This window comes from Zingiber officinale, chromosome 8B (assembly GCF_018446385.1).
Source record: "Zingiber officinale cultivar Zhangliang chromosome 8B, Zo_v1.1, whole genome shotgun sequence".
Lineage (NCBI taxonomy): Eukaryota > Viridiplantae > Streptophyta > Magnoliopsida > Zingiberales > Zingiberaceae > Zingiber > Zingiber officinale.
The window spans coordinates 28,844,237-28,869,607 of record NC_056001.1 but is presented as its reverse complement, the minus strand read 5'-3'; the positions used below and the strand labels follow the sequence as shown (position 1 = coordinate 28,869,607).

General features: G+C 42.4%; 3 protein-coding genes across 4 annotated transcripts; 1 reads left to right on the top strand and 2 right to left on the bottom strand.

Moving 5' to 3' along the window:
* Positions 1-13,837: 13,837 nt before the first annotated feature.
* Positions 13,838-17,851, bottom strand: LOC122015409 (syntaxin-52-like). Of its 2 annotated transcripts, none has more exons than XM_042572282.1 (7): positions 17,720-17,851; positions 15,613-15,863; positions 15,203-15,304; positions 14,910-15,013; positions 14,731-14,831; positions 14,573-14,617; positions 13,838-14,336 (listed from the first exon to the last, which is right to left on the bottom strand). In XM_042572282.1, exons 2-7 carry the CDS (start codon positions 15,828-15,830, stop codon positions 14,205-14,207), a joined length of 702 nt encoding a protein of 233 aa, XP_042428216.1. In that variant the 5' UTR covers positions 15,831-15,863; positions 17,720-17,851; the 3' UTR covers positions 13,838-14,204. The 2 variants fall into 2 exon arrangements, with proteins under 2 accessions (XP_042428216.1, XP_042428217.1); XM_042572283.1 differs by having other exon boundaries at positions 15,613-15,845; positions 17,720-17,807.
* Positions 17,852-18,060: 209 nt separating this feature from the next.
* LOC122015405 (heat shock cognate 70 kDa protein-like) lies at positions 18,061-20,537 on the top strand. Its single transcript, XM_042572276.1, has 2 exons — positions 18,061-18,379; positions 18,757-20,537. The coding sequence occupies exons 1-2, from the start codon at positions 18,163-18,165 to the stop codon at positions 20,472-20,474; spliced, it is 1,935 nt and encodes a 644-aa protein (XP_042428210.1). The 5' UTR covers positions 18,061-18,162; the 3' UTR covers positions 20,475-20,537.
* Positions 20,538-20,616: 79 nt separating this feature from the next.
* On the bottom strand, positions 20,617-22,654 carry LOC122015412 (60S ribosomal protein L36-2-like). The gene is made up of 4 exons (XM_042572286.1): positions 22,600-22,654; positions 22,360-22,479; positions 21,564-21,763; positions 20,617-20,895 (listed from the first exon to the last, which is right to left on the bottom strand). Exons 2-4 carry the CDS (start codon positions 22,459-22,461, stop codon positions 20,865-20,867), a joined length of 333 nt encoding a protein of 110 aa, XP_042428220.1. The 5' UTR covers positions 22,462-22,479; positions 22,600-22,654; the 3' UTR covers positions 20,617-20,864.
* Between the last annotated feature and the right edge of the window lie 2,717 nt (positions 22,655-25,371).

Here is a 25,371-nt window from a genome sequence, read left to right as displayed (position 1 = left end):
CGAGTTATAAGTGAGCATACTCTCACCCCCAACGACCTCTCAGTTAGGATTCCAGACTCTTGCCCCAGCGCGAGTTATAAGTGAGCTTGCTCTCATACCTCCAGACTCTCGCCCTAGCACGAGTTGTAAGTGAGCTTACTCTCACGCTTCTAGACTCTCGCCCCAGCACGAGTTATAAGTGAGCATGCTCTCACACCCAACGACCTCTCGATCAGGATTCTAGACTCTCGCCCGAGCGTGAATTATAAACAAGTGTATTCTCATACTTAATAGCTAATGGGTCAGCTTTCCACACTCTCACTCCCGAGCGAGTTATCAACAAGCAGAGCCTTAACCACCCCTCAAGATCGGCATAAAGAAGGATAGCGCCAAGAAGGGAAGTAGCAAGAGGTGTAGTTGTCATGGCGAAGTAAATGAAACTAGGGATTGGGTCTAGTCAGTCGGACCTAAGCCTCCTTCGACTAGACTTGGGGGGAGGCTTGTAATACGGTGCATAATGGTGGGGTCCGATAAAGTTGGGCAGTCATAAGTCAAGCGGACGTGACAGTCAGAAGTCAAGCGGGTGTGGCAGTCAGAAGTCAATGGGAGGTGGCAGTCAGAAATCAAGGGGGTGGGGTAGTCAATAGGTATGGAAAGAGGAAGTAGGACCGTGTGACGATGTCAGCAACCTGATTCCCGATCGGGTTCTCACAAACCAGGACTCCAGATTTGAGATACCCCGATCTAAAACCTGGTAGGCGATCGGGGTGATATCTAACCTGTATTTGACTGGTTGGGCTCTCACGGCCTGGCTGTATCTAGACCTAGTGTTGGTGCAACCTTAGGTCAAGGTTGACCTGGTTGACCCGACTCGAGTTGACGTGACTCGAGTTGTATTTTGATGTTTGACTTGGGAAGATTGTCGGTGCAACCTTAGGTCAAGGTTGACCTAGTTGTGTTGCATGTTGATGTTTGACACTCGTGAGAGAGTTCTATTCTTGATGTGGGACAAGAATAGATGTTTGGGAGATTATTGGTGCAACCGTAGGTCAAGGTTGACCTGGTTGACCTGATTCGGGAAAAGTCCAAGTATAAAGACTTGGCACGGAGAAGTCCAAGCAGGGAGCTTGGCACTGGAAAAGTCCAAGTATGGAGACTTGGCACGGAAAAGTCCAAGCAGGGAGCTTGGCACGTGAAAAGTCCAAGTATGGAGACTTGGCACGGGGAAAGTCCAAACAGGGAGTTTGGCACGGGGAAAAATCCTAGTGAGTGAAGCTAGGTGAAGGTGAAAGTCCTGGTGAGTGAAGCCAGGCATGGGAAAATCTGGGTGAGTGAAGCGGTGAAAATCCTAGTGAGTGAAGCTAGGTGAATGAGAAAGTCCTAATCGGAATGTTAGGCAGGTGAAAGTCCCGTGAGTGAAGCCGAGCGGTGGAAAGTCACGTGAGTGAAGCCAGGCAAGGAGAAAGTCCTAACGCGGGATGTTAGGCGGTGTGGAAATCCTGGTGAGTGAAGCCGGTGAAAGTCCCGTGAGTGAAGCTGGGCAAGGAAAATCCAGATGGATCGAGGATGATCGGACTTGGTGTTGGAAAGTCCAAGTAGGTCAAAGGGATTGACCGGACACTGGCGGGGAGTTCTAGCAGTCAAGGGAGTGACCGATGCTAGGGATGAAGTACCAATAGGTCAAGGTTGACCGGATATTGGTTTGAAGTCTTGGGACTTGGTTTGGGCAAAATTAAGCTCGGATCGGTCACCGCATCGGTGATACTGTTGCTCGATCGGTCGGTGATCGATCGATATCAATGTAAGCTCTGATCGGTCTGGTGACCGATCAGATTAGTTCCTGATCGGTCTGCCAGACCGATCAGACAACGATCAGAGGCGCAAAGAAGTTCGGGAGAAGAGAAGCCTGATCGGTCTACGGACCGATCAGGAGGTTCCCTGATCGGTCTGTGGACCGATCAGGAGCTTCCCTGATCGGTCTGTGGACCGATCAGGAGCTTCCCTGATCGGTCTGTGGACCGATCAGGAGCTTCCCTGATCGGTCCATGGACCGATCAGAGACGGAACAGAAGCAAAGTTAGGGAATGGATCGGTCTGTGGACCGATCCACATGGAGCCTGATCGGTCCATAGACCGATCCAGGCACTAGCCGTTGCGACGCAACGGCTAGATTTCTTCTGTGTTTTCTTCGCTTTCTTCGCAGGTATAAAGGGGTCGAGGGCTGCTGCTGCGCGACAACTTCTTCCTCTTCTCTTCTGCTACAGAGCTGCTGTTCTAGTGCTTGAGCTTTGTTGAGCTCTTCTTCGCAAGCTTCGCGTGAGCTTCTTCCTTCGGCTGGGACTCCGACTGAGCTGCTGCTGTGGTTGGCGTCTGAGAAGCTGTTGCTTCTTCAACAGTCGACAAGAAGGCAAGGGTTGTTTACATTTGCTGTGTATTTACTTCTTGTTTCTCTTGTATTTGTACTCCTTATCTTGCTGTTGCAAGAAGTAGTTGTGGCGAGGTTTCTCCACCCATAAGGAGCTCATATTTAGCCGGTTCTCCGGGGACTCATCCACCGACGGATTGGTAGGCTTCGTCCACCTTACGGACACGCCGAGGAGTAGGAGTTCATCTCCGAACCTCGTTACATCGGTTTGTTTTTCTTCTCCTTAGTTTCTTCCTTGTATTTCCGCTGCGACTAACCCTAACTGTAGGAAGAACGCGAGAATTTGGGGCGGCTATTCACACCCCCCTCTCTAGCCGAGTACGAACGATCCTAACAAGTGGTATCAGAGCGAGGCCGCTCTTCGACGGATCAACACCCGGGGGAGCACGGGCTAGAGATGGATCTCTATGGAGAAGATATCACGATTCAACCCTTCTACGAGTCTCACGACAACTTCACGTATTGGAGGGTAAGGATGATGTATTTTCTTAGGACTAATATGTTAAATTGGTTTTGTGTACAAGAAGGGTTTTCCCCTCCGATGGATGAGGAAGGAAAACCTATCAAGAAGAAGGAGTGGACGAAAGAGCAAATCCGACAATCCGAAATCAATGACGAGGTAACAAAAATTATTGAATTTGCGTTACCTAATAATGTTTTGTGCAAGATAGATAGGTACAACAACGCCAAGGAATTGTGGAACAACTTGGCCAAGTTCCATGAGGAGAGCTCCACTTCAAGCCATGAAGAGGAGTCAAGTGAGCTAAGTAGCTCACACCATGGAGGAGAGGAATTAGAAGTTGAGGGTTACTCAACATCTAAGGAAGAAGAGGATGAGAGCACTTCTTCAAGATTGGAGCAAGAAGAAGAAGCATCTACCTCCGGAAGGGATGAAGAAGAGAGCATCCATCCATCCTCGACCCTAGGTAACTCAAACACTTTAAGTTCAAGTAAATTGCATATAATGTGTTTTGAGTGTAGGGAATTTGGACATTACAAGAGTAAATGTCCAAAGAAGACTAAGAAGACTCCACCGGCGCCAAAGATCAAGGAAGTCGGAGTTCCAAAACGCAAGGGCAAGGAGCACGTGGTGTGTTTCCAATGCAAGCAACGGGGACACTATAGGAGTCAATGTCCAAGGGGGAGGCAATCTCACACGGACAAAAGATCAAGCACGTGTAAAGGGGGAGCGAAGGCAAACCCTAAGGTATCCTCTAAGGCTCATTCGTGCAATTCTAGTAGGATGCATGCTAGTAGTCTTATTGCCATTGTCAATAATGATAAGCATGTTAACACTAGAAATCGATACATGTGCTTAGGAGCCAAGCATGTTAGCCTAGATAAGAACAATTCTAGAAATGCTAACCCTAGAATTAACTCATCTAAGACTAAGGAAAATCTAGATAGAAATCTCAAATCATCTAGACACATGCCTAGGAATACCTCAAAGAAAAATGATAAATCAAAACTTGAGGTATTAGAGAAAGAAAATCAAGTCTTGAGGTCAAGACTTGACTCTCTAGAAAAGGCTCTTAAGGATTTGACTCTAGGGTCAAGGGGTCAAAAACCCAAGTCCAAGGACAAGAAAGGTTTGGGTCACAAACCTAAGTTCCAAACGGTCAAGCCCACTTATCACAATGTTCCATTTGATTATGGAACAAAATCTAGGGCTAGGAAGACCAACACCAAGGTCACAAGGGGAGTCACCCCTAGAGTTGATCTTGATGAGACCCAAATGATCAAGGCTTTAAAGCCTAAGAGGGTCATTAGGAGGGTTGCTAGGGAAGTCATCCCTAGTGAATTTTTAGTGAACCCAATGAGCTCAAATAGGTATTGGGTTCCTAGGAGCATTTTCTCTACCCCATAGATGGGTTAGAGAGTGTCAACTCCAATAAGAAGGGTAGTTAACCCAACTTTGAGGAAATTGACACTCAAGGAGCATTTTCAAGGTTTTTGGGAACCTTTGAAAATGAAATGGAATAATCTTTATCATTCACTCCTTGGAAGAGTAAAGTGTGCCAAAGTGAGAATATATTAATCTTACTTTAAATTGACACAATGTGGAAAAACCTAGAGAAATATCAAATTGGGATTTTTGATATTCTTTTAGGTAATCAAGGCAATCCAGGCCTTAATTTAGAAGTGCTACTCTTGTAAAATTTTTAAAATGGTATAAATCAAACAAGAGATCAAGAAATGCCAATTTGGGTTTTGACATTTTCTTGGAGCACTTTGGGCAATCTAGGATTAGAATTTAAGTTAACTAAGTGATTAAGGATACTTAGATAGGTAATCTAGGTATTTTATTTGTGTTAACTTACCATGGTTGTTTGCCATATGACATGTCATGACATCATGTTTAGTTTTATCATCATTTGAAATGTCATGATAGTGCTTAGGCTAGTTTATATGTCATGCTCTATTTAAGTTTTCATACTTTATGCCATGACATCATGACATTGGCACATGTTTTCCATTTATGATATCATTTATGCCATGTCATCATCTCTTGCATTAATAATCAATTGAATTGATTTAAGGATGAAGAACACATCTTGATATTGAGATCAAATTTGTGTTTAGAAAATGCATGAGAACTTAGCCTAAGTTGACCTTAACCCATATCTCACATCAAATTGACTTGAATGTGGTTTGATACACCTTAGATGTGTGTGAGATATTAGGATCATGAGTTAGGATCAAGGTGCATAGTTCTTGTACCTAGATGAGCCTAATTCAAGAAATTGGGGATCATAGGGAAAGCTTGTGTACAAGTCATGTACATTTAGCCCTAAGATTGTGGTCCTAAATTAAAAGGTTTAAAATCATTTTGAAATTGATTTGAAAACCTTGATGAAGCCATCTTAGTGATTGCATTCATCATTGAACATTGTGATACAAAGTTGAGTTAAAACTTGAACTATTTCAAAGTTTTTGAACTTTGTATCAAGATTGAAAAATGGAAGTTATTTTCATAGAAAACTATTTTTCCATGATTGTATATGTTATGAGGAGTGTATCCTCAAAGTTTCATAATTTTGAAATTTTCGAATTGTTTATGGGTTTCGAATTTCGGCAAAGGAAATTCAGAATTCGATAAGGAGCTTGGATCGGCCAGGACCGATCCAGAAGGAGTGGATCGGTCACCGGACCGATCCAGAGGTGTGGATCGGTCCGAGACCGATCCAAGAAGAGGCGATGAGGCGCCCGATCCTGAATGTGGATCGTCCGGGACCGATCCATGGGATCTGATCGGTCGGTGACCGATCGTATGCGTGAATTTATTTGTTGGTCTGAAATTTCAGCTGAAAATTGGGTTTTGTGGATTTCTAAAGGTTTGAAACTCTCCAAGACATTGTTGGTGCAATGGTCAAGGGGGAGTTGACCTTTAGGGGGAGTTTTATCTAATTGTCAAGGGGGAGTTGACTTTTAGGGGGAGTTTTTACTCCTTAAGACTTTTTGAGGATTAGTGATATAGATTATCACTAAGTTGATTGTTGAGTTTAGTATCAAGGAGGAAATTAAGAGTTTCAAATGAAAGGTATGGGACTTTCATTAGGAAGAAACTCTTGACCTTGATACCCTCCTTGTTCTTTTTGATGTGTGTCAAAAAGGGGAGAGTGTTCATTGGAGAATTATTGGAGAACCCAAGTTAGGTTATCGGGTTAACCTAAGCTAGGGAAAGAATGTCAAGGAATGTTCAAGGAAGAACATTGGAATTCTTTTTGATGTGTGTCCAAAAGGGGAGAATTATTGGAGAACCCAAGTTAGGTTATCGGGTTAACCTAAGGGAGAATGTCCAGAGAATGTTCAAGGAAAGAACATTGGACATTGGAAGATGATTGAAAACCTAAGTTAGGTTATCGGGTTAACCTAACTTGATTATGGTTTTGTCAAACATCAAAAAGGGGGAGATTGTTGGTGCAACCTTAGGTCAAGGTTGACCTGGTTGACCCGACTCGAGTTGACGTGACTCGAGTTGTATTTTGATGTTTGACTTGGGAAGATTGTCGGTGCAACCTTAGGTCAAGGTTGACCTAGTTGTGTTGCATGTTGATGTTTGACACTCGTGAGAGAGTTCTATTCTTGATGTGGGACAAGAATAGATGTTTGGGAGATTATTGGTGCAACCGTAGGTCAAGGTTGACCTGGTTGACCTGATTCGGGAAAAGTCCAAGTATAAAGACTTGGCACGGAAAAGTCCAAGCAGGGAGCTTGGCACTGGAAAAGTCCAAGTATGGAGACTTGGCACGGAAAAGTCCAAGCAGGGAGCTTGGCACGTGAAAAGTCCAAGTATGGAGACTTGGCACGGGGAAAGTCCAAACAGGGAGTTTGGCACGGGGAAAAATCCTAGTGAGTGAAGCTAGGTGAAGGTGAAAGTCCTGGTGAGTGAAGCCAGTCGTGGAAAATCAGTGAAGAGGCGGTGAAAATCCTAGTGAGTGAAGCTAGGTGAATGAGAAAGTCCTAACTGGGAATGTTAGGCGGTGTGGAAAGTCCCGTGAGTGAAGCCGCAGGTGGAAAGTCCTGGTGAGTGAAGCGAGGAGAAAGTCCTAGCGATGTTAGGCGGTGGAAATCCTGGTGAGTGAAGCCGGTGAAAGTCCCGTGAGTGAAGCCAGGCAAGGAAAATCCAGATGGATCGAGGATGATCGGACTCGGTGTTGGAAAGTCCAAGTAGGTCAAAGGATTGACCGGACACTTGGCGAGGAGTTCTAGCAGGTCAAGGGAGTGACCAGATGCTAGGGATGAAGTACCAATAGGTCAAGGTTGACCGGATATTGGTTTGAAGTCTTGGGACTTGGTTTGGGCAAAATCCAAGCTCGGGATCGGTCACCGGACCGATCCGATACTTTGCTCGATCGGTCCGGTGACCGATCGATATCAACGTAAGCTCTTGCCATTCTTGATCGGTCGGTGACCGATCGATTAGTTCTCGATCGGCCGCCGCATCGATCGACAACGATCGAGGCGCAGAAGTTCGGAGAGAAGCTGATCGGTCTACGGACCGATCAGAGGTTCCCGATCCTGATCGATCCACAGATCGATCGGTCCGTGGACCGATCAGAGCTTTCCTGATCGGTCCATGGACCGATCGACCGATAGACGGAACAGAAGCGAAGGATCGGGTCGATCAGATTGGATGTGGATCGGTCCATGGACCGATTCAGTACCTTTACTGCTGCGGCACTAGTTTCTTCGCTGTCTTCTTCGCAGGTATAAAGGGGTCGAGGGCTGCTGCTGCGCGACAACTTCTTCCTCTTCTCTTCTGCTACAGAGCTGCTGTTCTAGTGCTTGAGCTTTGTTGAGCTCTTCTTCGCAAGCTTCGCGTGAGCTTCTTCCTTCGGCTGGGACTCCGACTGAGCTGCTGCTGTGGTTGGCGTCTGAGAAGCTGTTGCTTCTTCAACAGTCGACAAGAAGGCAAGGGTTGTTTACATTTGCTGTGTATTTACTTCTTGTTTCTCTTGTATTTGTACTCCTTATCTTGCTGTTGCAAGAAGTAGTTGTGGCGAGGTTTCTCCACCCATAAGGAGCTCATATTTAGCCGGTTCTCCGGGGACTCATCCACCGACGGATTGGTAGGCTTCGTCCACCTTACGGACACGCCGAGGAGTAGGAGTTCATCTCCGAACCTCGTTACATCGGTTTGTTTTTCTTCTCCTTAGTTTCTTCCTTGTATTTCCGCTGCGACTAACCCTAACTGTAGGAAGAACGCGAGAATTTGGGGCGGCTATTCACACCCCCCTCTCTAGCCGAGTACGAACGATCCTAACACCTAGTTCTATCAGTAAGCTAACTCCCGGTTAGCCAACTTCCGGTCGACTCCCAGACGATCTCTCCACAACTCCTAACCTCCCAGGGTCTTGGCCAGGTGTTATACCTAACTGATCATCCTGAGCTACCCTATTCATACCTGGTCGGGACAGAAGGCGCTATAGGACAATAAGGTCAGGGAATCGTAACCGCCTGTCAGAAAATAACTGTTGCATGTCAAAGAATATTCCAACGGTCTGTGGTCATCTGCGAATGGAAGCTTCCTTCAGCCTACAAGAGGATGCCACGTGTCCTCCATCACTCGATAAGACCTGACACCCAACATTCTCTGACGTCGGTTAGCCTCCAGAGGTACACACTGTCATATAAAAAGGGATGTCCTCTCCCTTGCGCAGGTATGCTCTCTCGCACATTCACACTTGTCTTTTACTTTCTTTCTCCTTCGTACACTGTTCTTCTGGAGAAAAAGTACATGACTTGAGCGTCGAAGGGGCTGCTCCGGAGATTTTTTTTTTCCCTAGTTTCTGTCCTCTAATGCCTATGTGCTTGTCTGAGTGTGTGCAGAGCTCAGGTACCGTCGGCTCAGTCATCGTCCCCCTCCGTCAACGCCAGTAATAACTCACCCAGTCTTCATCTGACTCAGATTCCGGACATGATCATCTATGAATAACTATTTAATAGTAGTTATGATTATTTTTTAATACTAATGATTCATTTTTTGCAACAAATAAATAATACGAAGGATATATACATTTAAAGGAGAAAGATGATGGATTACACAGCCTAGCCTGTTGTTCTTTTACCTTCGAAAGATGATAGCTTTGATTGCTCTATGAAACCAGCCTGATCCAGTGCCCTTCACATCATGAACCGGACAAACCGGATCTTAAGCCGATTATAACGATTCACTATCAACTTGGAATGGGCAGGCAAGCGATCGCACGGTGAATCCACGCCACGGAAACCACTAAAATCATCCAAGCCATTGATTGTTCCTGCTTGGATCACGAGCTGCCGCTGCAAAGTTCGGCAACCGGGGCGCAAAGGAGAACCAATATATTTGGTGAAGTCAAGATAGAACGATGTGGGACTAACAAAGTTTGCTTAGGGATGGTAGATGTGCTCTCGCTGCCAGGCGGTGCGAGCGACCAGGTGGGTGGTGGCGCTGGCCTTGTCGGCGGCTGCACCATGGTCAATTTCCATCGCGGGAGGCAGGGGAGGAAGGCTAGAAGAAGAAGCCAGTGATAAAGGCTGGACACGGACGAAGGTTGAAGAAATCTACAAACAACCTCTCAACCAACTTTCATTTGCAGATAAATTGAATAAGATTATTCTTAATCCTCTCCTACTTAATCCAACATGGAGAGGTATGCGACTTCGCTGTCTCGTATATTTGCTATTTTCCTTTGTGTCTCTGAGGTTTGATTTGAGTGTCAGATGGGTCTCATCGAGGTTTGTCTCAATTCTCCTTCTAACTTTCTTTCATGGTGGTCTGAATGCTACCCTAATTCGAATTCGGCATTCAACTTCTACTTCGCTGTTGACCTACTCCACCTTTCCGTCGACTTATCCTAGATTCCAGCTCAACCAATTATATATACTCTTATTTCAATTGAAAATATTGTTATAGTAGCTGTATACTAATAATATTTTACTATGTATTAAAATAAATCAATTTAATTAAAAATATTATAATAATATTTTAAAAGTATTTTTACTAATTTTTTATTTAGTTAGTAAAAAAATTAATATAAAAATATATTATTGTTTTTAATAAATTTTTAAAAATAATTACTTTAATATATAACTGTTATATCAGTATGTAATAAGATAAAGATATTTTTTAAATTAAAAAAATATGATAAGCATTAATTTAATTTATTGGAGCACTCTTTTATTTGTTTTAAAACTCAAATTTATTGAGAAAATAAACGGTGAAAAAAAATGAGTCCAACCGATTATGAACCGGCAATACTGGGTGGGCCTACGCCTTACTAAACCGGCTCACTATCAACTTGAACGGGCAGGCTAGATATCATACACTGGGAATCCAAGCCACGAACCCCAGCGACATCATCCAAACCACTCATTGCCCCCGCTTGGGTAACAAGCTACGGCAACTCAGCTCGGCGATCGAGGCACAGGTGAGGACTAATATAAATGGTGAAGCAATATTAGATAGAACAATGTGGGACTAAAAGAATTCGTTTCGGGATGGAAGATGAGATCTCGCTTCCAGGCGGGGAATGCGAGTTGGTGGGTGGTGGTGATGGGCTAGCCTTGGCGACGTCCACGCCGTCGTCGATTGCAACCGCGGGTGTCGGTGGAGGCAGATTAGAAACGGAAGCCAGAGAAAGAGGCAAGCCACTGCTCTCTTCTCCCTTTCGTCCTCTCGTTGCCTGCAATTTCTCTTGTCGACAAAAACACGCGAAGGTTGAAGAAGCTATAAACAACCCCCTCTCCACCAGCTTGCATAACATAGTCTGTAATTTGTTTAATTAAACTTGTGTGTTCTAATGGTTGTTCATATTACAAAGTAAAACTGAGAATTTAAGTAGTTCCATAAACAAAGTGTAATCCCGTAATCATACAAGTCCACGAGAAGTGATTTTTTCTTTCAAAAAAAAAAGGAAAAAGAATATGAATTGAAGTAGTTTTAGGAGATGATTATTTTCATAAACAGGGTTTAATCCCGCAATCATACAAGTCCACGAAAAGATATTTTTTTAAAAAAAAAAAAGGGAAGAAGAATGTGAATTGAAGTAGTTTTAGGAAATGATTATTTCCATAAACGGGTATTCACGCAATCAGACAAGTCCGCGAGACGTGGTTTTAAAAAAAAAAAAAAAACGGGGAAAGAAATGTGGATTGAAGTAGTTTTAGGAGATTGATGTGGTGGTAAGGAGGGACCCCACCCCGCGGAGGATAGCTGTCACGGTGAAAGCCAAAGCGGTCAACGCTCAATTATCATCGGTCGATCGACCGGAGGTGCTCCGACTAGGAGGAAAGGATGCCCGATTCAACCCCGCCTCTGACGCGGGCGTGCGTCGAACAGCCGACGTTCAATGGAGTAAGGGACGCGGATGGAGGAGAAAATGATGTGCAGAAGCTAGTCCGAGCGGAGCAGGACTTGGCATTGGCAGAGCGGAACTTCAGCCGAACAGCTATCCCGCTTGGCCAGGCACCAAGATTCGGCATTGGTATAGTGGAACTTCGGCCGAGCGGCGGCTACCCTGCTCGCCCAAGCACCAGGATTCGGCATTGGTAGAACGGAACTTTGGCCGAGCGGCTACCCCGCTCGGCCAGACACTAGAATCGGCATTGGCAGAGCAGAACTTCGGTCGAGCGACTACCCCGCTCGGCCAGGCGACAGAACTCGACATTGGCACATTGGATCTCCGGCTGAGAGGACGTGACGCAACCACATTGGAACTCCGTCCGAGCGGACGAGACACAAGGAACAGCGAGGTGACTGGCAGAGCGGTCAACCCGCTCAACCTAGTAGCATACTCTCTTTCGTATCCAGCGTTTGGGAGTTAGTACCGTCGACACCGGACATGGACAACCAGAAGATTGTACGGCGGAAGCTTCCACTGTCACTTCAGAGATATGTGCAGCCTATTAAGGTATTGTGTCAGGGACACTTTATCGACAAGTCTTTTCAGGAAAAACTTGGGAAAGCGTACTAGCCTTGGGAAGCGTGCACACGCGCTACAGGAGCTCTATATAAAGGGGGATTCAAGCATTGGCGGAGGTACACAATACACGTGATATTCACTGTTTGTGCTACAGTCTTCTTGTTGCTCCACCTTCTACTTTTTCACCGATGACTGACTTGAACATAGGAGGGTCAACATTAAGGATCCAAAGAATCAAACCCCATGCCTCTTGCATGCAAAGCAAGATCTCTACCATATAAGCTACACCCCCATAATATTTAATTATGTGTGCTTCTTAAAATGATGTGTATGTTATATGTTTTTTAATTTAATGTCCTATAGGTTATTTTTTTTAATAATCCAAGTAATTGGATTCGTCCAACTAATAATGGAGGTAAATAGTCTTTTCTCTAATTTACTTACCAAATAAATTTGGAATACAACTTATACTCATTTAGAAATTAAAAATATTCATCTCTACACTCAAATATTGGAGCGGGTTGCTTTTACAATAATAGAATATTGTTTACTTATTTTTTTAGTTGATATTAGATATTCAATTTACGTCAATTAATTATAAGGTTGATAGATCTGATTTTATGAAGTTTTTTTATCGATCATCAAGATAAATCAGAAAGTACTTATAATAAGTAATTTATTAGTCCAACATTTTTAAATTAATTATATATTAAAGAAAATTTATTTATTAATTCGTTAAGACTAAAAATTTTAAATAAGTAATTGAGAATTTATGTTTTTTTATCACTTTTAATTTCATGGTAGGTGGATTGAAATTTTTGACGGTGAATCATGAAATACCCCCATTTTGTCCATTTGCTTATGTATTTTGTTTATGATGGAGAGAGGAAGACTTTCTTTAAAAAAAAAAAAAAAATCCAATTAACCTTATTAACTAGATAGTGGTAAATTATATATATATATATATATTATTTCATTATATTATAGAGGAATTATTGTATAAGGAATCAAACCCCATGCCTCTCACATGCAAAGCAAGCACTCTACCATACACTCCCATAATATTTTATCATGTGTGCTTCTAAAAATGATGCGTATATTATATGTTTTTTTATCTAATGTCCTGTAGGTTATTTTTTTAATAATACAAGTAATTAGATTCGTCCAACCAATAATGGAGGTAAACCGTCTTTTCTCTAATTAACCTACCAAATAAATTTGGAATACAATTTATACTCATTTAGAATTCAAAAATATTCATCCCTACATAAAATATTTATCTACCTGAAATTGGAGCATGTTGCTTTTGCAACAATAGAATATTATTTATTTTTTTTCAATCAATATTAGTTATTCAATTTACGCCGACTAATTTTAAAATTGACGAGTCCGACTCCGACTCCGACTCTGACTCCATAGATTTTTATCATCGATTGTCAAAATAAATTAGAAAGAATTTATATCAAATAATTTATTTGTCCAACATTTTTTAGATTAATCATATATTAAAAAATATATCCATTAATTCGTTAACACTGAAATTCTTAAATAAGTAATTGAGAAAAGACCTTGACACGTCACCCTTTCCTATTAATTCATCCGTTTTTAGTTTGCTTGCTTTGTAAACATATCCTTGTATTTAATTTTTAAAATTTAAAATTTAGAAAATCATAAAGTTTTGAAAATAAAAAAAAACTTGAGAAGAATTTTATAAGGCATGTATAAATTTTATTTTTCCTTTTAAAGGTATTTTAATAATTTTATAATCAAAAGAACCATAATGCCCTCATCAATTTATTTTTTTGTGATCGTCATTGCAATGCCTGAGAGGGTAAAGGAAGTAAGGAGGAAAAGCCAATCAAGGAAGACTGTGACATGCTCCAACCACAATCACAGATAAAATGCTATTTTGTGATAGAAAATGGCGGAAGGCGTCACAAACCTTATACTCTAAAAACCCTAGAAAAAAGTGGATGTGCTCAACATCAACAAGAGGCAAAGTATTCACAACAAGCTCAATCATTCATTATAGAAGAAAGGGGAGATTCATCAATTCAATTTCAATCCAAACATTTAAGTTCCACAATCTAAAGCACACATCATATAGCACAATTAAGGCCATAACACTGCTCGGATCCTAAGCGGTACCTCAAATTTCATTTTTGTGTTGAATAAATGCAAAAGTCACCCAACATTATCCTCACTTTTCACTAGTGCAAGCTCGACAAGTAAACCACATGAGAATGACTAGCTTGCTTGAATATGACATCGCGTATCCTCACTTTCTCGGGTATCGAGTGCAACTCAACAAATAAAGCCTCGGAAGCAAATCCTAGCAGGAACTTGACACACTTTGAAGATGGCATCGTCACATTCTTGATGTGCCCCGCCTACTACAAGTACTTGATGAGAGTCCAAATCACAACAGTCAGAGCTACAATTGCAACGATGGATAAGAGCAGACACATGCACGAGCAACCGCCTTTTGTGCGCTTGTTGAGGATTGCCAGTCTCTTTTGAACTCTCTGCATGAAATCGGCAAATAGTCAAATAACACTGGTTCACAAGTTTTCCACGTCAAATACAACGATAGACTCATATTGCAAAAATGATTAGATTCTAAGATAAGCAGCTAAGTATAACAATATCCTCAAAGCATGGTCTTTTCAGCACCATTTTATCACTGTAGTGTATATATCGACTGTCAAAATTCAAAAGGACCACAAGGTTGTAATTTAGAACAGAGAAAAGCTGATATTACCTGTAGCCTTGAGTCTGTTACATCAACTTGCTGGTCCAGATCGTTCTGCATCATTACAAAAATGTTCAGTTATCAATGGATGCCTTAAAGATTGAAAGTTGTTGCTGAATCATTCTGCATTAGAGAGAAATATACTACTTGGTCATGCAATTACATACAATTAATCTTGTGTGCAGATCCAATTCCTCGTTAACTGCTAATGCGATGTGTTTTGTGCTTAACACAGTCTCCTCCAACTTTTCAAGGCCCTCATCTTGCTCTATGAAACCAGATAAATTGGTAATAATGTGTTGAATAGAGACTTATTTGAAGATGTGGAAAAAAATAAAGATTATACCTCTCATAATCTGTCTCTGTAAACCAACAATACCCTGATTATCCAACTCAGCAGTTCTTGTTGCTACATCAACTGGCTTTTTACTATCTCCAAGCAAGTCCTCCCTATCTTTGATAAATGGTTAGTCCAGTATCTAATTAAGTAATTGACAAAAAAATATCACATGCATACGAACTATCTAAATGTGATCCATCAAGTTTGAATTGAAACAGAGACTTTATTGTGGTAAAATTGAAAGGTATGGGTGCAACATTGTAAAGCCATCTGAGCGTATTGCACTGTGTTAGGCAAACCTGTTTCCGAAGTTGGACATGTTTAATATGGATGCCATCTGAGTTGCTTTAGATTTTAGATTTGATAGCATCTCTCGCCGCTTATGCAACTCTTTATCCTTTCTGTGCTAAGAAGTCAGTTAAAATGTGTCAAAATAGTCATGCTCCAAACAGGAATCAATGGGTGATACTAAGTACAACCAATAAAATAAAGTAATTCAATTTTTGCTTGAACAGGATAAGCAATTCAATTTAAGATGTTGTACCAAAAAGGATGGTACAACATCTTGCAAACTTGAGTTTAGATAAGTGAAACAATATGAACTTGTAAGAAATATTTGCAGCATAAGGACTCTTTTACAAGACCAGGATGATTTCCGAAAAAAAACAAACTTCAACATTTTACGTTTAAAGGAACAAGAAACACATACATTGGCTGTATGCTAGGAAGCTTTGAAAGAAGGGCCTCCAAGTTCTCCAATCTAGTCCTAAGAATTGTTATCTTCCTCCTCATTGCAGTTAATTGACGTTGGGTTTCAGGACCTGACGGAGGCAAAGAGCCCCTTTGAGAAATCATAGCATTGATTTCGTCAGAAAGCCTTGATGCTTCATTGAACTCCCTCATCCATTGATCCAAAGAAGTTGCCATTGCTAGTGACAGGATCTACCAAGATTGCCTCCACTGTCAGAGAGTATATTTAATTAATAGATTATGTTGTAAGTTTGTAACAGAATATAGCACAATATCATATAGAAGCAGATAAGATAAGCCCCAAGAGAGAACAGATAAAATTAATGAAAACATGGCCTTACACTATTGAAACAATGCTACATCAAGGACAGCATAGTCAACAAATTTAAGATAAGAAGAGCAGGATTATTGCATAGAGATGTGCAATTATAATGATAATAACAGAAATGATATTATAAAGCCAACTTGAAAGAAAGTAAAAAAACAATAATGGATGGTATACATGGAGTAGTCAGAATGAGAATAGAAAATGGACCATATTCAAGAGGCAAAGGCTCTTAATCCAAAAAAACATCAACCAGATTTCCAAAAAACAGCTATTGCATAGCATTTCCAGATAAATGATGAATTTTCTTGAATACAATCCTTTAACCACCGAAATATTAGTCTCACTCCCCTCTTTCAGGCAAGCACATTCATCCCAACTATTTGGAGTCAGTTACATGAATATTAATTTTAATCAAATTATATCAATTCTATTACATCAAGTAACATTTTCTTTTACCTCCCCATACCCATATCTCTCTACTAGATTCAACTTTTAAAATTATGAAATCTATTGATCATCTTTGAATAAGTAAAAATCATCTCAACTTATTTTCTCTTATTTTATCACTTATTGGCACTGTACTTAAGTTAATTGATATCAGATAATAATATTTTTTTTATATCTGTGGATAAAAAATATATACTTCACTCTGTTTCAACCAACCGTTCTTTATCCTATTAAATGATAAATTCATCAATATCCCTTCTTATTAAATAGTAGATCCAATATCTAAATGTCCTACTCACAAGAATCAGACATTCTTTTCTTACAAAATAATTACAGTTTACATATTCATTCTTGGATCTACTTATTCTAATGAAGAAAAATCATTCCATCTTAACTTTTGATACAATTTTTTGCATTTTATACTTTCCATCATACCAATTCCTGATGCACTTGATTGGTCTGATCAAAATTTATCATTTTGAATCAGAACCAATCGAACACTATGTTGGCAATTCTGGTTATGCTCTCCTAGAGACAAACTTAGTCCAAAACTCCAAGCCCCTACTAATATTAAGCAAAACCACAATCTCGACTGAAACAAATGCGACGTGGCAGAGTTTTAAACAAGAGAAATAGAAAGAGGAACTATGGAAAAACATTTAAACAAGAGAAATACAACGAGGCACAATGGAAAACCACTGCCAATTCTCAATTCCAATGATAATAAGCTTAGGTCCGATGCTACAAATTTAAAAGAAAAATCATTCTCCAGGAATCGAAGATAATTACGACAATATCCCAGATGAATTATTGATCGTCGAAGAGAAGAAAAAAAGAGTGACAAAAGCAATCAGAGAAGAAATTGCAAACCTTTTAGCGGGGGAGGAGAATATTAAAAAAAACGACTCTTTCTTTCCTTGTCTCTCCCAAATTTCCCAAATACCTAGAATCACGAAACATCAGCGTAACCAATTAAAGATCCCTCTTTTCCGCTATATCCCCACGTTCTACCCCACCCAAACCCAAACCCTAACCCTAACAAACGACTGCGTCCACTTCAAATATCCCTTAAATCGAGCAAATCCCCATCTAAACCATCTACCCGATCCCGCACCACAACATTACCAATCGATCCATGTGAATCCCAAGCGAATCATAATTGAATATGCCACCGTCCAATTGCCCGGGAGAAAGCAGGCGACAACGATAACAAGGTCAACCCCTGCGTTGCCTAATCCAACAACGCCAGCGGTTAAACTAGAGACGATTGTAAAGGAGATAATAATCGTACCCGACGTGAAGATCGAAGCGAAGGTGAGACGTAGGCGAGCAGCTCCGCCGTTACAGAAAGGCAACGGAGAGGAAAAGTTCAAATACATCAACTTAGTTGGGCTGGGCCTTCGTATCCGTCAAGACCCAATTAGGAATCAAATAGCCCGCCTGCTATGTCATTGAATTTGAATGATGACTCGATAGTTCTCAAAGCAACCGGAGACGCCCAGACGTATCATCCATCGCCGTCCAATATCCAATCAAACGAATCCAACGGCCATGATCGACCAAGGGAAGCTTCCAGAATTCCCGCCCGAAGTCGATATATAGAACCCGCCCCTCCTATCTTTCCTCGATTCGTAGCGTTTTGCTTCAGCAATCGAAATTCTCAAGAAGAACAAAGCGAGCGATATTATCTTCTTCCTCCTCCTCTTTACAGAATCTCTTCTATTCTCGGAGGCAATGGCTGGTGGCAAGGGTGAGGGTCCGGCGATTGGGATCGATTTGGGAACCACCTACTCGTGCGTCGGAGTATGGCAGCACGACCGGGTGGAGATCATCGCCAATGACCAGGGCAATCGCACCACCCCTTCCTACGTCGCGTTCACCGACACCGAGCGGCTCATAGGCGACGCCGCCAAGAACCAGGTCGCCATGAACCCTACCAACACGGTGTTCGGTAAGTAGAAGATTCCCCTTTCTTCTCTGTTCCTTGTTTCGATGGATGTGGTGTTTTGATTTAAGTTTGGCCTCTCGCTTTGCTAGAACCGTTATCAGTGTGAACTTTTGTGCGTTCGATTTGTTCACAATTACGATGGTTTTGTTCTATGGCGATTGGTCGCAGAGTTAGATATGCTGCATCGTGTTGTAGTCCCCCCGAATTAACAATTTACTTTTGTTAGGTTAAAGATACATTTCGCTCCGTCTTCAGAATTGTAGTAATGTGATTAACAATTTTCTGATTTGTTAGACGAATTAACAATTTACTTTTGTGATTCGCTGATTTGAAATCGTAGAAAAGTGAAGATTCTGATCCAAATTTCTCTGTTTCGTCAGATGCCAAACGTTTGATCGGGAGGCGTTACAGTGATCCCTCCGTTCAAGGCGACATCAAGCTATGGCCTTTCAAAGTGATTGCTGGCCCCGGCGACAAGCCCATGATCGTCGTCCAGTACAAAGGCGAGGAGAAGCAGTTCTCCGCCGAGGAGATCTCCTCCATGGTGCTAACCAAGATGAAGGAGATCGCCGAAGCCTATCTCGGAACCACCGTGAAGAACGCCGTGGTCACGGTCCCTGCCTACTTCAACGACTCGCAGCGGCAGGCCACCAAGGACGCCGGAGTCATTGCCGGCCTCAATGTACTGCGAATCATCAACGAGCCCACGGCAGCAGCCATAGCCTACGGCCTCGACAAGAAGGGGAGCAGCTCTGGCGAGAAGAACGTGCTGATCTTTGATCTCGGCGGCGGGACCTTCGATGTTTCTCTTCTCACCATCGAAGAGGGTATCTTTGAGGTGAAGGCGACAGCTGGCGACACGCACCTCGGCGGCGAGGACTTCGATAACAGGATGGTGAACCACTTCGTGCAGGAGTTCAAGAGGAAGCACAAGAAGGACATCAGCGGCAACCCTAGAGCTCTTCGGCGGCTCAGAACAGCTTGCGAGAGGGCAAAGCGAACTCTCTCCTCAACCGCCCAAACCACGATCGAGATCGACTCTCTGTTCGAAGGCATCGACTTCTACTCCACCATCACCCGAGCTCGATTTGAGGAGCTCAATATGGACCTCTTTAAGAAATGCATGGAGCCGGTGGAGAAGTGTATGAGGGATGCAAAGATGGATAAGAGTAGCGTCGACGACGTGGTGCTCGTCGGTGGATCGACGAGGATCCCGAAAGTCCAACAGCTGCTCCAAGACTTCTTCAATGGCAAGGAGCTATGCAAGAGCATCAACCCGGACGAGGCCGTAGCCTATGGCGCCGCTGTCCAAGCCGCCATCCTGAGCGGCGAGGGAAACGAGAAGGTGCATGACCTGCTGCTCCTTGACGTCACACCTCTCTCGCTTGGGCTGGAGACCGCCGGTGGCGTCATGACGGTCTTGATTCCGAGAAACACGACGATACCCACCAAAAAGGAACAAGTTTTCTCCACCTATTCTGACAATCAGCCCGGCGTACTAATCCAGGTCTACGAGGGCGAGCGAGCTCGGACCAAGGACAACAACCTCCTTGGTAAATTCGAGCTCTCCGGCATTCCTCCGGCCCCCAGAGGTGTACCTCAGATCAATGTCTGCTTCGACCTCGACGCCAACGGCATCCTCAACGTCTCGGCAGAGGACAAGACCACCGGGCAGAAGAACAAGATCACCATCACCAATGACAAAGGCAGGCTCAGCAAGGCAGAGATCGAGAAGATGGTCCAAGAGGCCGAGAAGTACAAGGCCGAGGATCACAAGAAAAAGGTGGAGGCCAAGAACGCCCTAGAGAACTACGCATATAACATGAGGAACACAATCAAGGATGATAAGATCGCCGGCAAGCTGCCCCCAGCTGACAAGAAGACGATCGAAGATGCAGTGGAGAGGGCCATCAGATGGTTGGATGGGAATCAGCTGGCGGAGGCGGAGGAATTTGAGGACAAGATGAAGGAACTGGAAGGTATCTGCAACCCCATCATAGCCAAGATGTATCAGGGAGGAGCAGCTGCTGGCATGGATGAAGATGCTCCAGCATCGTCTGGTGCCGGAGCAGGGCCGAAGATCGAAGAAGTCGATTAATTCACTGAGTTAACGTAAGAGTTTATCTTTGGGTAATAAACAGTGCAGTCGTGTAAACTAGAATCAATTCCCCAGATGAGTCCCTGCTCAATCTAATGAAACATTGATGCCAAAATTCTTCAATTTGGATGATGAAAGTTTATAACATAAAGTTTTAAATGATTAACCATACTTCATTATGATAATCCTTAGGATCTAGCTTTGACAGGCTAAAAATTACAAGAAGAGTTCTCAAGCCACAGGTTAAAGGCAGTTCCAAAGATAGATGAAGCAGATCAGTTGCTGAAAATAATAGCCATCACGAGTCAAAAAGTTACTTTTGCAAACAACTGAATTAAAAACCCCAGCAATGTATGATTAAGATTGAAGCTTCGGATCCTGCAGACAGCCTCATTTCTTCTTGTCACTTACTCCAGCCGACCTAAACACACGAGGAGTTAGTGATTAAATATCTTTGCATTTGAAAATTTTCAATACAAACTCTTAGCGCGTATAGACAACAGTCCAGCAATACCTTTAAGAATCACTCATGGGTTTAGAAGAGTTAACAATTAGCTAAGAAAATATCAAAGTAAGGGAAGCCAACGTTCTATAAGCTAGGTTTTCTTTCTTTTGAGTGTTTGAGCAAATTGAAATGAAAGATTCAAGCATATATTTTATTAGGATTTATACTACCACTGATTCTTTTGTCAACTTTGAAACTAACAAGTGGTCTTATAGGAGCCTTCAACCTGATATAAAAGGCATCTGTGATTAGTACAAGGGCATGACAATTCCTTAAAACTTGTCTTTTTGTTGATGAAGCACGAGTATGACTAGTCAAAGATTCAATTTCTCATTAAAAAAACTAATCCGTGATAATTCCTTAATTGCAAGGGCTTGACAAACAGTGACAAATAATATCAATATATTGAATTAAACATCTCAGCAAGTGTGATTATGATTAATAAAACTCACTTGCATGGAAGTAGAATGAAAAATTCAAAACTCAGAAAAGCAAAATCAATTTGAATCATTTATCAGATATTGATAGAATGCTGCATTGTGATTTAGGTAGAAAACAATTAACTCAGTGATTGAGTAATAAACCTCATCTTTCGGAGAACGTTAGCCATCTCCTCTCTCTTCTTTTTGGCCCTCTTGTGTGTGCCCAGCTTTCTTTTGGCAACTTTAAGTGCTCGCTTGTCCTTCCCAACTTTCAAAAGCTCAGTGATTCTCTTCTCATATGGAGCAAAGCCAGCAACTTCCCTGATCAAGCTCCTCACGAAATGGACCCTCTTGCTAGTTTTCTGGCAAAGAATTCCAAAAGATACATCTTAAGCTATCCAAAATCATTCAAGGTACAAAGAACTAAGTTGTGTGCATATGAATTTGCAGTGTCAATAAAATTTTTGCCAAACGTGAGAATGGAGTTGGCCGCTAATTGAAAATAATAATGAAATGCATTGCAAAATCCAACCGTTAGAGAATATGGAAATGCAAAAAGAAGCATAGACACTCAATGAAATTACCTATTCCAGAATCATAAATTCATCCTATTTCATAGTATGAACATGGGCATGAAATCAAGGGATTAAAGGGACAATAACACAAAAGCTAAGTGCAGTGATAAATATGCATTGAAACAGTTTAAAGATGTGATAATTATTAACACATCTAAAGGATTCTCAGCAACAACGCCGTGGCTGTGGAACCAAGATTGGAAATAGATAAGCACTGATACTTGCAAGAAGTGTTTATATGCAAACAAGCTACTGATTGAAAGGTAACACACAAGTTTTGATCTACAAGTTCATGCAACTCCAATACGAAGAATAAAACAATGAGATTGTAGACAATCATCAGCAGAATTGAACATCACTTCCAATGAGTTCGAGATCCATACCCCCTTTCTGCTCGAAGGCCGAGGAGGCAACTCCCTTCTGGTCACGATGTGCCCCTTGTTGAGCCCGACGAAGAGCCCGCTCTTCGGCTGAGGAGGGGCCATCTCTCGAATTCTCTATTCCTATTAATCAAACAAAAAACATCCAACGATCAATCCAGTCGAAGGTTAAAATATCACATTTGCAGCAGCAGGTTTCGAGATGAGAAAAGTGAGAGTGATCATGAAGCGATGAGCTCTTACCTCTGAGATCAAAAGCCCTAGCGGCGGACGATCAACCCTAGCAGCGGGGACGAAGAACGCTTAAATAGCAGGCGGTTTATTTAACCAGCAGGCCTGAGTCGATCAGAGCCGTTGGATAAAACTGTGTGGTGATTGACGAATCGGATTGCCCGTTAGGGTTGGCATCGCTCCGAAGGATTGTGTACAAGGTCTCAGTCAGCGTTCAAAGAAAATGACCGGTCCAGTTGGCAACAAGTAGTGGGAACCACTATTGCGTGGTCCATCAGGTTGCATCTAATCCAGCTAGTACGGTAAATGAATCAAGCGTTCGTGAATAAATTTGATGTTCGACTTGATAAGAGATTGTTTATGTTCGTTCAATATATATTAGATTAATTAAATAAGCAAGCTTAAACAGTTCGTTAAGTTAAACAAACAAGCTTGAACACATACGTGTTCAGCTCGTTAACGTTCGTGAACAATGTTCGTGAACAACGTTTATGAACAACGTTCGTGAACAATATTCGTGAACAACGTTCGTGAACATTGTTCACGAACAATATTTATTAATAGAATTCTTTTCAATATCCTAAATAAACAATAAAATAAAAAATTATCAATTATCAATTTTAATAACCAATCAAACAAGTTTGAATTGAGAGCTTAATAACATCTAAACAAGCATAAGGAACTGTCTTTATCTCCTCTAACTCCTTTGATGTCTTAGGACACATCTCTTTAGATAAAGGTACTCCATACCGAAAAAGTAGAAAACCTTTATTGAAGTTTTGCATGCTAAAACGAGCTAGGATATTATCGATGTACGAAACTTAGGCCGAAGATGTAGAGGACACCCTCCAACAGCAGTTTGTGGATGTCATACTTCTGACCAACCAGCATGAAAGCGACGTTGAGATAGTCCGATCGGCTCTTGTACTGTTTCAAGGGAGGCTGATTTACCACTTCGAGTTGCTAGTGGGTCGAAAAGTGTGGCCGCTCGGGGAGACGTACAAAAAAAATATTCCTTCCAGTGCTTGTTGAAGGTCGACATCTTGTTAAATAAAATCAAGCCCGCTCGGGCTTGGAAAAGGAAAGTCCTCGGCTCGAATAATTTTGGATAATAAAAATAGTAGAAAATCCGGGGTAAGAGGAATGTCGTGTAGGCGGAATAAAATAACTACCCCGCACAACAGTCGAAAGGAGTTCAACACTAATTGGTGAAAGGAGATACGAAAGTATTTACAAACGACGGGAAAAAAGGGATGAATGTGGTGTTGGGGATCTCGCGACCGGCTAGAAGGGGGGTTGAATGGACGGCGCCCCCAATTACTTGCTTCCTATGATGTTAGCGCAGCGGAATACAAATAAACACAAATAGAAAGCTAAACACCAAATACAAGAATGGAAATGTAAACCGCTAACACGTTCGTTTACGTGGTTCGGAGATAACTTGCTCCTACTCCACAGCGTGTCCGTAAGGTGGACGATCCCTCAATCCGTCGGTGGATTAGTCCCCGACAAACTTCCGCTAGCTCAACCTCTTTGTGGGTGGAGAAACCTCACCACAAAACTCACCAAAAATACTTGGACACAAGGGAACCTTTGAGCACTTAGTGACTACTAATTAGGCTTTAACCAATTCTAATTTCGCCACCTTGGCCGGCCATCCCAAGCTCCTTCTTATAGAGCTTGGAAGAAATCAGCAAGCTGATTTGCCCGTTACCAATCGACTGGTCCTTGCACCAGTCGACTGGTGTCAGCCCAACGGCTCTCTACCAGTCGACGTTAAAGTGCACCAGTCGACTGCTACAGTGCATCAGTCGACTGCTGCAGTAACCGCTACAGTGCCGTCAATTGCTACAGTACCCCCCCCCCCCCACGGGATTTTTTCACGAGTGCAATCTCTCATGCACTCGTACCCTCACGACTCACTTGACTCTTCTTTGTAGCTTTAACCTCTTGCCTTCAAGCTTACTTCCTTTGGCTCTCGTCCCTCGGATGCATCCAAGGCCGCGACTCGTCCCCAATGTCATCCTTCGCGTATGCCTCGAACTCGCTTCCATCGGCCCTTGTCCTTGCTGCCTTGTCCACGGTCCCTCAGATGCTCCATCTTTCACCGGACCCGAAGCCGTCAACCTGAGTCACATGTGTATCCTGCAGTCCTGCACAACTCAAGTACACATATCAAATAACAAGGGTGAACCTAACTTAAACCCTTTGCCCAAACACCAAAACACATGGTCTCACGGACCATTGGGATTGCTCCAACAATCTCCCCCTTTTTGGTGTTTGGCAATACGTTTAAGTTAGGGAAAACAGATAGCAAATAAACATGCTAATGCAATGGACTTACGATGTCAAGGCTACACACTTGGACTTACTCCGCCGAATGGACTTACGTTGCCAAGGCTACACACTTGGACTTACACCGCCGAAACAATGCATCATGCATTTGAACCTATCCCAAGGCTCCCCCTACACCTAAGCTCCCCAATGAGCTAGGATTTTCCCACAGGGATTTTTAAGAACCTATCACAAGGCTCCCCCCTATGCAAAGGCATTTAAAGTTTTCACAACTAAACCTTATTTCTCCCCCTTTGCCTAACATTCAAAAAGTTCTCCAACAATATCCCAATTGTTGAAAACTTATCATCCAAACTAACCCAACTCATGTATTTATCCCCCATGGATCCCATACATTTAAACAAGTTGACACGGTCACAAACAACACTGAAAAACAATATCAGGCTGGTATCAGTCGACTGCCCCTGAGTGTCAGTTGACTGCCCCCTT